The sequence below is a fragment of the Cladophialophora psammophila genome (assembly GCF_000585535.1).
Source record: "Cladophialophora psammophila CBS 110553 chromosome Unknown aczJe-supercont1.11, whole genome shotgun sequence".
NCBI lineage: Eukaryota > Fungi > Ascomycota > Eurotiomycetes > Chaetothyriales > Herpotrichiellaceae > Cladophialophora > Cladophialophora psammophila.
In genome coordinates, this window is record NW_006912932.1 from 729,656 (window position 1) to 744,751 (window position 15,096).

Below are 15,096 nucleotides of genomic sequence, written 5' to 3' on the forward strand. Positions count from 1 at the left end.
ACGATTTGGATGGCCCATGATGGGGGGTGCTCGCGGCACTTGGGCCCCGTGGCTCAACTAAGCCACAAAGGGACATGGTCTTAAGGTCCTCTAAAGAAGTCTTGGGAATTTTCGTCATCCCACCTGCTGCAACTGCGATCGAGCCTCCTAACCAACGGAATATAATAGCTCATTCAACCTGACGTCTCGCTCTTTGTTCCTACACTTTACTTCTTGCAACTGACTCCAGACACTAGCATGAGTAACTCGGTGCAACATCAACAAATTACATCCTACCGTACATTGCTATATGAACTTGCGGCTTAAGAGGAAAAGAGACGGGGCAAGATGGCCATCGACAAGGATACCAAAGGGTGGATCATGACATGCATCAGTGCTATTGGTATGCAGCTTTGTCTCTCAAAATTGCTGAGCAAAGAAGACTGATTTTGACTTCATAGCGTGTGTCATTGGCTCTTCGATCATTTGTGTCGATATCGCGGTACGACAATTTCCACGCTGGCGACACTTTTCGATCTCGGAGAGTAATGGCTTTCTTTCCGCATCATTAAGCCTGAGTTTCGGGGTCATGGTACGTCTTTTTCGCACGGTGTGCAATCCCAGAATTGACTCTAGTGATAGTTGTTCTCTGCCCTTTACTCGATGCTTCCGCAGTCGAAAACTTATTTCAAAGACGCGGGCTATTCGTCGCCCGCAGCATCATACCTTCTGATCGGGTTGTTCCTAGCAGGCGCCATAGGCATTCAGATCTTCTCCCGCGTCCTACATCAATACATTCCCTCACATGTCGTAGATTGCGACCACAGCCATGATGAGGAGGAGGCGAAGCGTCACGAAGAAATGTCAGAACATGCGCCGGATGATGAGCATACAAACGGTCTCCCGATATCCAAGAACCCCCCTGGGCAGACGGAAGAGGAGGATGAGGACACTCCTTTACTCTCCCGAACGACCAGCCTCAGTCCCAAAAAGCCCCAATATGAAAGAGCTGAAGAGAATGGATCTGACCGCCAGCATCCATTCCAAGCCGCCCAGACCCATCGGAGGTCGTCACTAGTGCCTAGAACGCTGTCGAGGACCCTTTCAAAGTATGTGGGGAGTCAAAAGGAGAATTGTGACGAGACAGGTCCATGTATGGGATTCTCGGATCCCTGTGGTTCAGACTGCTTCAAGGCTGTGCAGAGACGAGGTTCTGTGTTACCAGGTCACGCTCCGTTCTTACGCTCGCCCACGTGGCGAAGTGGTACGACTGAGGTACGCGTGGGGCCGACGCTGGGAGAAGTTGATGAGAATCCTTTGTCAAACGGATCGATTCCTGGACGTCATACGACTGAGGACGCCGATACGGGGAGCTTGAAGCCGGGGTTACACCGTACAAAGTCTTCAACGCATCACTTCCACCACCCTGCACACCAGCATACAAGCATAGCAGGGTCCGAACGTCGGCCATCTCAGCATTCGTTTTTGGGCGGACATGAACACCACCACCACGTCCCCACCAATGCGTTTATGTCAATTGGTCTGCAGACTTCGTTGGCCATCGCGCTGCACAAAGCTCCCGAGGGCTTCATTACGTATGCAACTAACCACGCAAATCCTCAGCTTGGTTTTGCTGTCTTCATGGCATTGTTCATCCACAACATCACGGAAGGCTTCGCGATGTCCCTACCTCTTTATCTCGCACTTGGCTCCAGATTTAAAGCCATTGCGTGGTCGTCCTTTCTAGGCGGCATTTCACAGCCACTCGGAGCTGGGATTGCAGCTTTGTGGTTCAAAATAGCCAACAGGAGCAGCTTGGGTGCTCCGACCGAAGGGGTTTATGGCGGGATGTTTGCAGTCACATCAGGCGTGATGGCCAGCGTCGCGTTATCGCTGTTCTCGGAAAGTCTGCAACTGAGTCACAACAAGGGCACCTGTATTGCCTTTGCTTTTTTGGGTATGGGGATTTTAGGCTTTACCTTTGCGCTGACAGCGAAATAGATTCCTCAAGGAGCTTGGTGCTCTTTGGTCAATATATCTTTAACCCGTTATGATTCATTAGTGAGAATGAGGATTTGCGCTTTCACGGCAACCGAGAACATCTTTGTGCCCTGAGAGAAACCGTATGCTGCTCACATTTGATGTCCAGTATTGCTTTGGGCCTTCCAGCTACGTTTGCGGACGAATGCTCTGGGCTTTGGTCCCCTTGGCTGGTTTCAATAGAAAGTCGACTAGATGGCGAGCTGTTGGTTACATATCGGCCTGACCAGAACCCCGGTGCAGAAGCAGGCTACATATGCAATAGCCAGGACAACCTAGATGGATTCGCAGATGTCCTTGTACAAACAATGTCATGACGGAGGGGATGATAACTTCAGCCTTGATAGAGAACACGTGAGAAGAAATTCAGGAGGCGAATGTGGCCTAAAGAGGCTAGTCATTGAGACAGTTAGTTCGCCTTGTCTGCCTTGCATGGGGCTCTTCATCAACGCACTCTTAATCGACCCAATTGTGATGATTCAAAGTCCTGCCACCCACCCAGACCACAGGCTGCATAGTTGAGATCTTACTATCTACACGCCGGCTTGACCTAATCTCAACATCTCACATTCATGTTGCCTTTTCCCCGTTGCATGACTCATGACGAAGGCCAATCATGCCTCATCTTAGCGACCCTCATGGTCTCTGCGCCTTGTTGTGCCTGGAATCCTTCACAGGCATCAGCCTCCCCCTAACACGATTTGCCAAAGGCCCAAGCTAGCACAGTCCCTTTAGCGGATGTTTATGAGAAACTGCCAGTTGAGCAGGCTAAGATGCCAGCTAGATTATTCGACTGCGGTGAGTCAACGTCCAATCCACTTCGTGAGTTGTGCACATCAGGCAACAGGATCCTTCAGGAGGCCCGCCAGCTTCACACCAGCTTCACACCAGCTCGGAAGTCTCTTGGAACCTATAAACCTGCAGGCCTCACCTTCGATTGACTTGTAGCCATTTCTCCTCAACTCAATCCTCTTTGCATATATTCAACCCACGATCGTGCTGTAGCATTTTACCCCCTGCCTTCAAGATGCCTGGAACGACACAAACCGCCTCCAAGCCTGGAGAGCGGGATGAGATCAGCAAAGTCAAGGCAGATGAGACCACAGAGGAGGAGGAGGAAAAGCCCAAGGTGCCCGCCGTGCCCAGTGGTAGTATCAATGAGGCAAAGGCACTGTATTCACAGAAGGACAAGGACGGGAAGTACCAGTGGGTGACTGAAGAGCCGGTGGATGTTCTTGAGGCTGCCGAGAATGAGGAGACTGCCAGGTTTGCGTTCCTGGTGCGCAAGCAGAAAAGTTACGACAGCCGCAAGGTAAGTTGCCTATTCCCGGTGTGGCGAGCCCTTTTGTCACCAAATTTCGTTGGCCATCAATAAGGTTCTCACACATATGTGCAGAAATACGACATCCATTCAATCATTGTCCAAAGTCCGTGGCTGAAGAAGTGTTTGGGGATCATCCTCGATGACTATCCAGGCATCACGACAAATCTGGACCGGCTTGTCTTTCGCGCGCCGTTTCATCCGTTTGTGCATCGCTGGGACAGGCTCGTCTCGCTGCTTGAGAAAGATGACTTTGAGGAGGAGATTGCCAGGGACCATCTGAAACTCTTTCGTGATGTCCTCTTTGAAGAGCTCAAGAACGCAATTGCTGCCAAAATCGACCTTGTCAAGAACGGTGTCATCACCTTTGAATACCTCTGGACAATCTTTGAGCCTCAAACCCTGGTTTATAGCGTGTCCGACGGCAAGGAGTGTGTCTTCAAGCTTAACTCCTCGACAAGGGCAACCGATCAACGGCGCGGACTCGACTTCTTGCAATTGGACGTCTGGGCTGTCGACTGGGACGGGACCAAGTTCGGACAGCATCATACTAACCTCCAAAATTACGAGTTCGCCGGTACAACGCCGATCACCTCTCTGCAAGCGTACCCATTGGAGTTTCACCCCGAGAGAGCGCAACTGCTGCATCGACTTGTGGTCCGCGGAAAGCTCTTTGAACGGCTGGCGGGATACCATTACAAAGCATATCGAGGTGTTGCTCTTGGCTACGGTCGATGTGGGATGATCAGACACAATGTCGAATCACGGATTATCATTGACTGCGACGCGCACAATCGATTCTTGCCCAACAATGCGGTGTACTTCAACTCGCTTAACAAGCCACAGAAACAGATAAACGGACTTGAGCTCCCATCTGACGAGTCAGAAGAACAGTTCGATTTCGACGGCTTCTTGGACAACGAGTCCGACTTCCTCATCACTCCGGACTCCGACGACGACGCATGCAAACCCAAGCATCGGCCCCTGACCACGGAAGAATTACTCCTTGCTGTGCCATACGTTCGAGGCTATGCCCTGAAAACCAAGAAATGGGTGAGTCAAACGTGTTTGGAATCGCCTCTCTAGGCGGAGAGTCTTCGAAAGCCCTGTTTCCAATTCCAGATACCATGTTTCGACGCTAATAGATGGGAAACCAGCTCTGGTTCTATGTCGATCAGGTCGAAGAGATCAAATTTGCCGAAAATGCCTTTGCGTCTCTGGTGCTCCCCAAAGAACAAAAGTCGCTGATCCGCGCATTCGTCGAATCGCAAGTCAAGTACAAGGACGACTTCGACGACGTTATTGCTGGCAAAGGCCGTGGGATGATCATGCTACTCGCGGGTCCTCCTGGAGTAGGAAAGACTTTGACGAGCGAGAGCGTTGCCGAAGACATGCGAGTGCCTCTGTGAGTTTTGCCTTGCCGTGACGACAGGGTTGTCAACCAATTATGCGGAGCGAGTCCAGAGCTAACGCGCGATTCTTTGCCCCTCAGCTACATGATGTCCGCCGGAGATCTGGGCCTGGACCCTTCGGGTATTGAGGAGTCGCTCAATCTGGTGCTTGACATGGTCAGCAAGTGGAATGCAGTGTTGCTGCTCGACGAAGCCGACGTCTTTCTCGAGGCAAGAAGCTCCAATGACCTGGAACGGAACAAGATGGTGTCGATCTTCCTTCGTGTGCTGGTAAGAGGAAACCCCGACCCCAAACTATTCCGTCGTATCCAGCCACCCCGGCCTGGTTCTCGTGTTATTTGTCTCTGGGAAACCGGTGTGGACACATCTGGGAAACAAAAACTTGAAAGCAGTCGATCCCTTTTTTTTTTTTTTTTCGAGGGTGCCCCATTCCAATGTGGCCGCCTTGGTCATTAGGCTACTGCTGGATGGGCCAACAACTTGCTTGCACATGAACAACAGCCGACTTGGCTTGTCTTTCTGCGTCCCCATGACACTTTTTGAGACATACCTATCAGGCTGACAAGCAAATGACAGGAATACTACGAAGGCGTCTTGTTCTTGACCACCAATAGGATCAAGAATATCGACGAGGCATTCCACAGCCGTATCCATGTGACGGTCAACTACCCCAACCTGTCGGTCGAGTCTCGCCGCCACATTTGGCAGACCTTTTTGGGCCACGATCATCCGATGGGCGGGAAAGAGCTTGATCGTCTCGCGCGGGTGGACCTGAACGGGCGACAAATCAAGAATGTTCTGAAGACGGTAAGCTAAGTTCTTTCCTCGTTCTCTCTTCGCTAAAACCAGCCCTGTTTCGTTGGTTGGTGGAAGGAAGTTCCCGCTGTCATGTCATTCGCATTTCTGCATGGAATTGTCACTCCCCATTGGCATGGCTTGGCCTTGCTAACTCAGACACTGTGCAGGCCCAGATGTTGGCACGAAGCGAGGAAGGAAGCAGCAGCCAGGAACAGGCCAAGGATGCGCAACGTGGTGCCAAGGTGGAGATGCGCCACATCGAGACGATCTTGGCCATTGAACAGCGAGGCACGTCATGGCAGCAGGCGTAGTTGGGCTATTGGGGTGCCAGCACCAGGGTCAGGTACATACAGGGCGATGCGGCGCTAAGGTGTGGTGTACTTACTTAGGGTACGGGTACTGATGGGCCTCCTACTTAGTGGAAGATTTAAGCGAGAATGGGGGGGGGGGGGCAATAGGACATAGCTAGGATAGTTAGAGTATACTCGGCAGGCACCCATAAGTAGGTATGTAGCACAGCAGTAATAGGTTGGTAGGCAGGATACGAGCCCTGTCCCCTTCCTGGTCCTCAGTCCATCCGGCCCAACCGAACTGAGACATCGGGTGGCAAAAACGCATAACGCATGCATGTCCGCAAGCTGCATCCCTGTATGTATGCATGCATCAATGCATCAGGAACAAGAAAGAAAGGTCGCGCAGCAAAAGACCAGACCTTTGTCTCACACGCCTGCTTTGCTTCCCTCGAAGATCTCTATGCCCACGTGTCTCTCTGGTTGCAGACTGGGGAATTCGTACAACAAGTATGTCCCTACGGAGTAGATACTGGCTACCTACAGAGAAATGTGGTGTGACTGACTGAATTCAAGTCCGAAGGGAAATTCCCCGGACCTGGAGAGCTGGAACTTGGGTGCCCAGCCCAAGAGCCTTGGGTTGCGGGGGTGGACGAAGCTTGCCATGTAAATACATACCCTAGAGAGGCTAGGACAGGGCACACTTTGCGCCCCGCTCTTTAATGCCCTTGTCCGCAGCCCCTCTCTCCCTCTCTCTCTCTCTCTCTCTCTCTCTCTCTCTCTCTCTGTTTTCTTGCTCATGCATTCCGCTAAGCCCGTCGAGAGCTTGTTGGGGGGCACTGCACGCCTGAGGCTGGGCCGAGCTAGCTGCGTGGTTGTTGTGTGGTGGTAGCGAAACCCCATCCCCATCGAACAGCCAAGAGCCCTGTTTACAGAATGGGCATTTACTGCCGCATTTACCGGAGACGAGAGCCGCACCCGAGCTGACTGATGGATGGATGACTGGATGGAGGGCGCGAATGGAGAGCTGCGAGCCCAGCCTCGCTGGAAACTGGCTATACTTACCGAGTACCATTGGGAAGAAGGGTGGTGGTCATCCCTCTGAAGAGGGCCGGGCCAAGACGGCCAAGACGGGTCATCTTTCATGAGGACTCAGACTCAGACTAACTCTTACTACAGTATTCAGCCCCCATTGTCGATGCCAGCAATACCAGAAGTGGCACCAGTGGTGGTAATCGGAGTAGGCATAGGGCTTAATAGAGTGACTTCAGCCAGCCGGTTGTGTTCTGACATATTTCCGATGTAATGCCAGAAATTGAAATGAAAAAAAAAAAAGAAACCTGCGCACTTTCTTCGTCCGCCTACTCCTCAGAGGTGGGACCATGCGAGTTAACCTTGTGAGCCCGGACCTACACGGGCAGTCAAAAAAATACTCTCGCCGAGAAGAAAAGGCAGAGGGAGCGGATGCGGTCACCACAAAACAGAGCAACTTGACCCCGGGAGGGAACTTCCGTGGGGTGGAGAATAGAGTATGAGAGTATGTGTGTATGTGTGTAGGGTTGTAGTAGGGCACATCCAGTACTGGCAGGAACGGACGGATCGAGTGGGTACGGTAGCAAGCATCAGCATCATACTCTACATATGACCGACCACTTCCCTACCTCGCTACATCGTCCCAGGAAGTCATGTACATACTGTACTTGTGACACGGAATGGCACCGTGCTCCTCGAAGCGGTTAGTCACCCACATCATACATACTGTTACCTCCGCTTCTTGGTGGATACGCCAGGGTCAGCCCCCCCTGCAAGCCCCCCCCTCCCCCTCCGCCCTCTCCCAGCACCCACACCCACAGCCACCAAAACCTTCGCAGTACATCTGACCTCACATGGATATGACGGATCGTGAGCTGCATCGAGCGGAGAAGACAGCGAGAGAGAGGGATGGAGCTGAAATGTTGGGACCAACATGCTCGAGTTGGCCTGATCGATCGATCTCCTGGCCCAGGTACTGAATGAGTCCGCAAGCAAAGATGGTAAGGATCACGAGGAGTTTGGCCGCGGGCCCGCCCGTCACCTCTTTGGACGTTCTTTTGCTTGTCAGGTTCTTCTTGGTACATGGCCCTTTGTGACATAATAGCCCTTTGGTAGGGAGGGAAGGGAAATGACACAAGCCAATATGGATTTCGACAGTGCGTTAATGAAATCAATAGAAATGCTGGAGGGACCGACTCAAGACAATGGTATGGTACGGTGGTATTGTTCGCGCCTGACGCCGCTGCAGGACATCAATTGCGAAAACACAACATGTATATGTATAAGTATTGGCCACTATGAATTAATACTGTGGGTGAGAGAATGGAAATTGAGCCTGTTGTCCGCCGTGAAGCCTCAAAGGCTGTACGCGATTGCCAGGCCAGAGTGCGTATGCCCCCCCCCCCCCCAAAATATATTCCTTCCCATTTTGTGTTTTTGTTCGGGTTCCCTTTCCCTTAGTCCCCACCTTCGCCGTTGCTGTGAGTTTGGTTTTCTGTGACAGATGTCATGTCGTCGTGGGTGATCGTTGATCATTGATCAGTTTTTACTGTAGAAAAGTCATAAACATAACCCATATTCATCATCCCGATTTGCACAATTGCCTCCACCACGTTCACTTCATTACATATATCCCCACACTTCAGCCTCTCCCCACTCCTCTCAACTCAGGGAGCTTTCGGCCGGGGGTTTAAAAAATCACTTGCTGGTCCAGTCACCCCAGGTCTTGGTGCAAGGAGCAGTGACGGTCTCGGTGATGTAGATGGATTCCGGCACCGCAGTGTAAGTGACTGTCGCGGTCTCGGTCTCGGTCTGGACCTCAGTCTTGTAGATGGTGCTGTATGCAGTTACCGTGGTGGGGACTAGAGATCGAGAGTTAGCTGAGATACCAACTGTGGATGATTTCTGAAATATGAACTCACCAGTGATGGTGCTGTAGACGGGCTTGGTCTGAGTCACGGTAGCAGTGGAGTAGACGGTGCTGTAGGCGGTGACGGTGGTTGGCTGTTTCCAACAAGTCAGCATTCCAACTCCTCCAACGAAGTTCTCCCTCATGGGTGATGTCTCACTTTGTAGATCGTCGAGTAAGCCGTCGAGTAAGCCGTCGAGTAAGCAGTCGAGTAGACGGTGGAATAGGCAGTGGAATAGGCAGTGGAATATATGGTCGAGTAGGCGGTGGACCAGGCGGTGGAATATTCAGTTGTCGTGGCGTACTCGGTGGTGGTCACGTATTCAGTGCTGGGATAGCAGGTGCTGGACCATTCGTTCCAGGTACCATCTCGCCTCTGGACGGCAGCAGCACTGGCACCGGCAATGAGGAGGGCAGCAGCAGTGAAGAACTTCATTTTGATTGGGAGTGGGTGGTTCGTTTGGGGTGGTGAAACGAGGGCGACTGAAGTTGTGTTTGAAAACGAAAGGCTGTGAGGGAAAGCGAAGGAAGATCCTTGGGAGTTGTATTGGCGGGATTGTGCTTTGGGCTGATGATGGAGGAGGAGGAAAGAGAGTTGGTTGAAACGACTTACCGTGATGTCTTTATATTCTTGATTGGAGGGACTCAAAGGCCACGGGAAGCATGGCTGGGTAACTTGCATTGATGCTGGGGGTGGTATTTCCTTGCTTTCCGTTGTCTCTCAGCTGACGATGGACTGAAAGAGGAAATAGAGATGAGCGGGGACCGTGCTGGGCGGGCGGAGCGAGACAATGGCAATTCAGAGGAGGCGAGGCGAGAGGGCCAAGCTAGAGAGGGGTGGACCTTTGGACGGCCCTGGGCCTATGCATGTCGCAAATGCTGGAGCGAATCCGCATCGGCAGCGTATGTACCCAGAAGGGTCTGAGGGTCTGCCATTTCAAGCAATCCATGACAAAACCCGTGGTGTCGACAGAAATGGGACAGAGCGAGGCGGAAGGCGTGCTGTGCAAAGTTTTGTGGCAGTTGAAGTCAAACTTCGGTTTCTTGGAAATGGCGAAAATAGCTGGCGCTTTGCCGAACCGGGCGTCGTCTTAGGCTGCGCTTTAGCGTTGTCTTAGTGCGTTCTTAGCCCCATGCTTAGCCTCATTTTAGCCTTTCCCCGCAGTGTAGTGAGCCAATGAGGGCCACGGGGAGCGACCAGCCCCCCCGGCCTGCCCTTTGGTTTTCCCGTGTTGGCTGTGCACAATTCCATTCGCTATGTTTCGCCGGGCCTGCTTGCGCTAGTCTTCTTTTGGCCCTATACCGTATTCAAGCTGCAGGCTGCTCAAGTCCAGCCTCCCGTGGCCCAAGCGCCCAACGGCTGTCGTTCATGCCGTGCCACAGGTTCGTTCCGTATTGGTGGGCTGGTTCTGCGTACCCAGTACTGTTCTATTGTGCATGGAACATCGTGTTCCAGCAACAACTCCAGCTACTACAGTACATAACCTACAAGTACTTGCGACTCGTATGATGTGTGCTCCACTAGGTTTTGATTACCGCTATGCCTCGTTTGGATGACGGACCGCCGGTATTTACGTCATGCTCATCATCAGCATCCCATCATCCCATCATCCCATCATGTTCTCATCGTCGGGCGGGTGAACAGCTATGCTTTCGGAAGCGACGCACTTTCCAGAGATAATACATAGCATTGCACGGTGTACCGGACTACCTAGCTGTATAGCACACTTTGAGTCCGTCCTGCAGATTCAAAAGACAATCTTGCTTTGAAGCGAGGTGTACCGAGTAGGTACACGCCAAAATCCGTGTCGACGTCAGGTACCGCGTCCCTAACACCCAATTCTGCATGGTGCAGTACATACAAAGGTCCTTTGTCAGACGCCCTAAAGCCTTCACACAATCTCCCGTTTGTTGCCCCGGTCCCCCAAGCGAACTGCCTACATAAGTCTCTTATTATTGTGCGGAGCCTTTCGTCCTTTCGGTAAGAAATATAATGGTCTCTCTCCTCCCTTTCTCAGCAGGATTCAGTCTTACAAGCCCTAAGTTGGCAACAGCTCGTAAGCCAAATAATATGACATTACACTGTGTGCGGAGCGAATATCAAGCTCGAGTCATTTGAACCTTGCGTTGCGAAGAGCTTACCCGCCTACCTATAGAGTGTCCTCGCGCCTTTCGGGCGGGCTGCCTGGCGGAGTGCATACTCTGGCCAGGTCCATTGCCAGGTCTGAGAGCCTGAGATGTTGTAGCATCACTAAGACAGGGGGTCACCAGGCATCGAGTGAGGATTATGTCTGACTCGTGGGTTGGGCTTCACGCATGGCGAATCGGATGGGCCTGCCGGCTTGGACAGGGTAGGGCAGAGCCAGGTCTTTGATGATGAGCAAGTATCATTTCCAAGCCGGGAATTGTTCAGGAACCTGACCTTTTGACCCGAATCCCTCCACATCCTTCTGCCATCAGCCTGTTTCCTTTTCCATGGCGGACTGGCGGACTGGCAGACTGGCGGGCTGGCGGGCTGGCTGGCGGGCTGACTGAGCCGAGTAGCCCGGCCAATTCGCTGTCAAACAAAACCTGCCACGCCTGGTGCACGGGCTTCTCGGCTGCCGTAGTTCTTGCATCCTGTGGCAGTATGTACACCGTGCGGAGCACTCGGTACAGCAGCATCCGCATGCTAAATACTACGGAGTCCTCCGTACGCATGCATTAGCCATGCCCACTATGCCCCGTGCCTGTGCCTGTGCCTTGTGGCGCCCCAAGTCTAGCTCCATCACATAAGGCTGCGGCACAGTCACAATTTCGCTGTCGAGTCTCACACGGACTGCCAGCCATCTGAGAAGTCTCGATCAATCACAACATGCCCAAGCCAAAGCGGTGTCGGCCTGCGAGAAAATCGAAAGGGCTGGACGATCAGAAAACACAACATTCTTCCACCCATACCTTTCCACAAGGGTGAGGAGGATCGCCACCTCCAGCCGTGCGCTTTGTTACGTATGGTAGCATTTGCACATCCTAGTAGTCCTGGTGATCCGAGTCATTCCAAACCTAAGCAAGGGCCGGGGCTGTTTTGTTCTCCTGCATCTCCGGGCTGCGAGGTTCTTCCGTGGCATTGCTTGCACGGAATGAAGTCTTGCAAGCAGGGAAGAAAGAAACAGCTCTCCTCAAGATCCAGTCCGTGAAAATCCGCCAACAAACTGGGCATTCATTCGCTCCCCCCCGCCCAAAGAACCTGTCCTGTATCGCCAGCAAGCTGGCTCCCAATCTATCTCAGGTTTCCCCCTCGTCCCTCGTCACCTCGATCTACCCAACAAATGACCACGTCCTCCCTAACCCACCCCGAGATCCCCCCCATCTGCCATACACCACCCCCCCAATAGCTTCCGCTTCATGCCTTTCATTACTGCTCACTTGCCAGCTCAAAAAGCGCAACCGTCTCACAGAAATTCGCCTTGTTCACACTATACGGTACCACGTCCGTCCCCTCATAGCTAATCATGAACTGCGATCCTTTGGTGCTCAGCGCCCAGAGGTAGATATCGGTTGAATTCCGAAAGTCCACCATCCTTTCCTGACAGCTCTCCGTGCCCAAGCACGCCTGCGTGTTCCAATTCTCGAAGAAATTGTACAGCCCGCCGCCGTACATGAAAATCTGGCTCGAGTTGACGAACCGGAGGCCCCACGTTCGTGCGCAGTTTGTTTGCACGCAGTCCGAGTAGTCTGGGTCGTGCCATGAGGCTTGTGGAGTGAACGGGACAAGGGCGTTGGGATTGCCCTGGAAATACGCCGTCTCGTGTTGGATGTGGCCCATGAAGACGTTCTTCGCATTGACAAACTGGTAGTCATACATGACCGAGTGTTCGGCGGCGGTGCCATAGAGCCACACAGGGCCTTGTGATTCGATGAGAAAGCCACTGCAAGACAGCCAGGTCAGTAACGTTCTTTCCTCCAAGCCGTCTCCGTCTGGAAGACAGCCAGCGGGGGAAGTCCTGCTCACCCCTTATTGAAAATATAAATTTGCTGCCGATCTGCCAAGTCTAACTCGTGGTCCGCAACCCATCCCCAAATATTTTCAAAGTAGCCATCGGCCTGGCTTGTAACATGCAACAGCAGAAACGCGCCGATGCAGTCCGTCAAGACTGAATTCGATCCCGCAATCGGCGTTGCGGGTGTCTTTATACACTTGTCCTGTTGCAAATTCGTGCCTGCTGAGCCCCCTATACGCCAATGCGCATCCCACATGCCGGCTAACGCGGGGCCAGCAGCTTTGATGTTCCACTCAATAAGAATGGCACCTGGACAAGGCCCCTGGACTTCGAACACGAGGTCAGAGATTTCGACCGTGCCAACGTCGCCAGGATTGCCTATCTTCCACATGGGTTGCGGGTTGAATTGGTCCCCAAAGAAGGGGCCCGTAGCCATGATGATGCTAAGGAGTTCGCCGGTGACCTTGACGTCTGTGGGAACATTAATGGTGGACGAAACGATGTAAGCCCCCCTGTCGAAGTAGACAACTTTCCCTGTGGTATGGGCAAGGTTAAAGAGTGCTTGCATCGCAGCCGTGTCATCTGGAAAGCAGGTTATATTAGCCCGAGACTGAATCGCGTGTCTGGGCACAGATGGACGACATACCTGTAGACCCATCACCCACGAGCCCATTCGCTTTTGCGCTGAGGAATCCCGTAGACCATTGAAGGTTCTCATATTGCGGTTTGACGCGGTAGACATATTGCCCGTTACTATCGACCAGCGACGAAGGTCGAGGAATCGGCGCAAGGGCTCTTTGGATCGTCGTCTCTTGCGCGGTGTACGCGGTCTGGCTAGCGTTCTGATAGACACAAGTTGTGCCGTTGAAAAACTGCCCGTTCAGAGCTTGGCCCGCTGTCGTCCAAGCATTCCCTTGAGCCCAGAGATCGACAAACTGTTGGCCAGCGAGAATCGTTCTTGCTTGAGTGCCACCAGCGGCAGAGATGGCGACCTCACTCCCTGTGAAGTCGACTTTCTCGAGGACTAGAGTCCCGGCGGCTTGGGGAGAGCTGAAGCCAGGGGCATAGGGTGTCAGGATCCCCTGAGTCGCGGATATCACGCTATCGATCAGGAGAAGAGACCCGACAGCAAGGTTGGAGAAACCGCCACTGGTCATGTCAATCCCGACATCGGAATTGGTAATCGTAATCTGGGAGAACAGCCACACCCAGTCGAAGTTCATTTTGATCGCCGTCGAACAGCCATCGAACTGTATCTTCCGCGTCGTAAATTGCTGATTTCCAAGGTACGCTCCAATAGAGCCGCCGGTGATGACCATGTCGGAGAAGAAGCCTCCCGAGCCGTTCTCCATGTAGATCCCTTGTTGCTGATTGTTCACCACGTCCTTAGACACCATGTTGATGACAATGTTCTGCAGACTCGTGGCTTGAGCTACCTGCCAATGTATGCCAGCTGTCTTCAAGGGGGCATTTGTCATGTCGATGATGAAATTGCGAACTTGGCGGTAGAAATTGTTCTGGTTGGCATACCACTCAGCGCCGCTGCCGGACGGGATGTAGATATCTGCATCAAATACAGCCAAACCTATGATATTGGTGAAGTTTGAACTAACTCTAATGGTCGGCGGGTTGATAGCGTCTCCTACCATTTGCGTGAAGTAGTACATGATCAAAGGCTTCGAGACATTATAGGTCCCCGGCGGAAAATAGACGAGCGCCGGCGTAATTGTTGAGGACTGACAAAACGATCCGTACGTTGCATTGCCGCCGCCGCAGCGATTTCCAGGAGCGGCGATTGCTCGGTTGATAGCATCAGAATCATCGTGTAAACCGTCCCCTGTAATCGATGTCAGCGGCCTGAACGAGGATTTGATCATTTAGACTCACCAATGGCGCCATATTCTTTGACATTTCGAAACACTGGATAACTTGGATCTTGAAACGCGACGTGTCCAACATTAGGCTTGTTGGCGAGCCAGTAAGTGGATTGCGCCACTGATGACCTGATGAGGACCGAAAGGTGTAGAAGGGTGAAAAACAGAGCTGAAAGAGGAGAATGCATCTTCACGCAACCCAGATTTCGAGAAGATAAATGGGATTTCCTGTTATGCCTCAGGACGAATATATGCAGCGTGGAAGATACCACCAGATCAAGCTGAAAAGAAGACACTCATGACACGAGCCGACTTGAGGCTGGGACGTGACGCGTAGCAAGCTACTCGTCCGCGAGGAATGTACTTGGCTGGAATGTGGTTCGAGACAGCAAATTCCATCGGGTAGAAGATAAGCAACTGTCAATCTGCCCAAACGCAAAACCCTTTCTCATCGAATACTG

The 15,096-nt window shown here is 52.4% G+C and overlaps 4 protein-coding genes across 4 annotated transcripts; 2 read left to right on the forward strand and 2 right to left on the reverse strand.

Moving 5' to 3' along the window:
- Positions 1 to 327: 327 nt before the first annotated feature.
- A1O5_07485 (uncharacterized protein) lies at positions 328 to 1,980 on the forward strand (the record flags this gene model as incomplete). The annotated part of the gene is made up of 3 exons (XM_007748074.1): positions 328 to 382; positions 441 to 571; positions 622 to 1,980. The coding sequence occupies 3 exons, from the start codon at positions 328 to 330 to the stop codon at positions 1,978 to 1,980; spliced, it is 1,545 nt and encodes a 514-aa protein (XP_007746264.1).
- A 1,066-nt stretch (positions 1,981 to 3,046) lies between these two features.
- On the forward strand, positions 3,047 to 5,861 carry A1O5_07486 (uncharacterized protein; the record flags this gene model as incomplete). The annotated part of the gene is made up of 6 exons (XM_007748075.1): positions 3,047 to 3,331; positions 3,416 to 4,393; positions 4,498 to 4,745; positions 4,833 to 5,022; positions 5,329 to 5,559; positions 5,718 to 5,861. The coding sequence occupies 6 exons, from the start codon at positions 3,047 to 3,049 to the stop codon at positions 5,859 to 5,861; spliced, it is 2,076 nt and encodes a 691-aa protein (XP_007746265.1).
- Positions 5,862 to 8,570: 2,709 nt separating this feature from the next.
- On the reverse strand, positions 8,571 to 9,217 carry A1O5_07487 (uncharacterized protein; the record flags this gene model as incomplete). The annotated part of the gene is made up of 3 exons (XM_007748076.1): positions 8,571 to 8,734; positions 8,795 to 8,876; positions 8,942 to 9,217. The coding sequence occupies 3 exons, from the start codon at positions 9,215 to 9,217 to the stop codon at positions 8,571 to 8,573; spliced, it is 522 nt and encodes a 173-aa protein (XP_007746266.1).
- A 2,958-nt stretch (positions 9,218 to 12,175) lies between these two features.
- A1O5_07488 (uncharacterized protein) lies at positions 12,176 to 14,823 on the reverse strand (the record flags this gene model as incomplete). The annotated part of the gene is made up of 4 exons (XM_007748077.1): positions 12,176 to 12,689; positions 12,773 to 13,343; positions 13,408 to 14,598; positions 14,649 to 14,823. 4 exons carry the CDS (start codon positions 14,821 to 14,823, stop codon positions 12,176 to 12,178), a joined length of 2,451 nt encoding a protein of 816 aa, XP_007746267.1.
- Between the last annotated feature and the right edge of the window lie 273 nt (positions 14,824 to 15,096).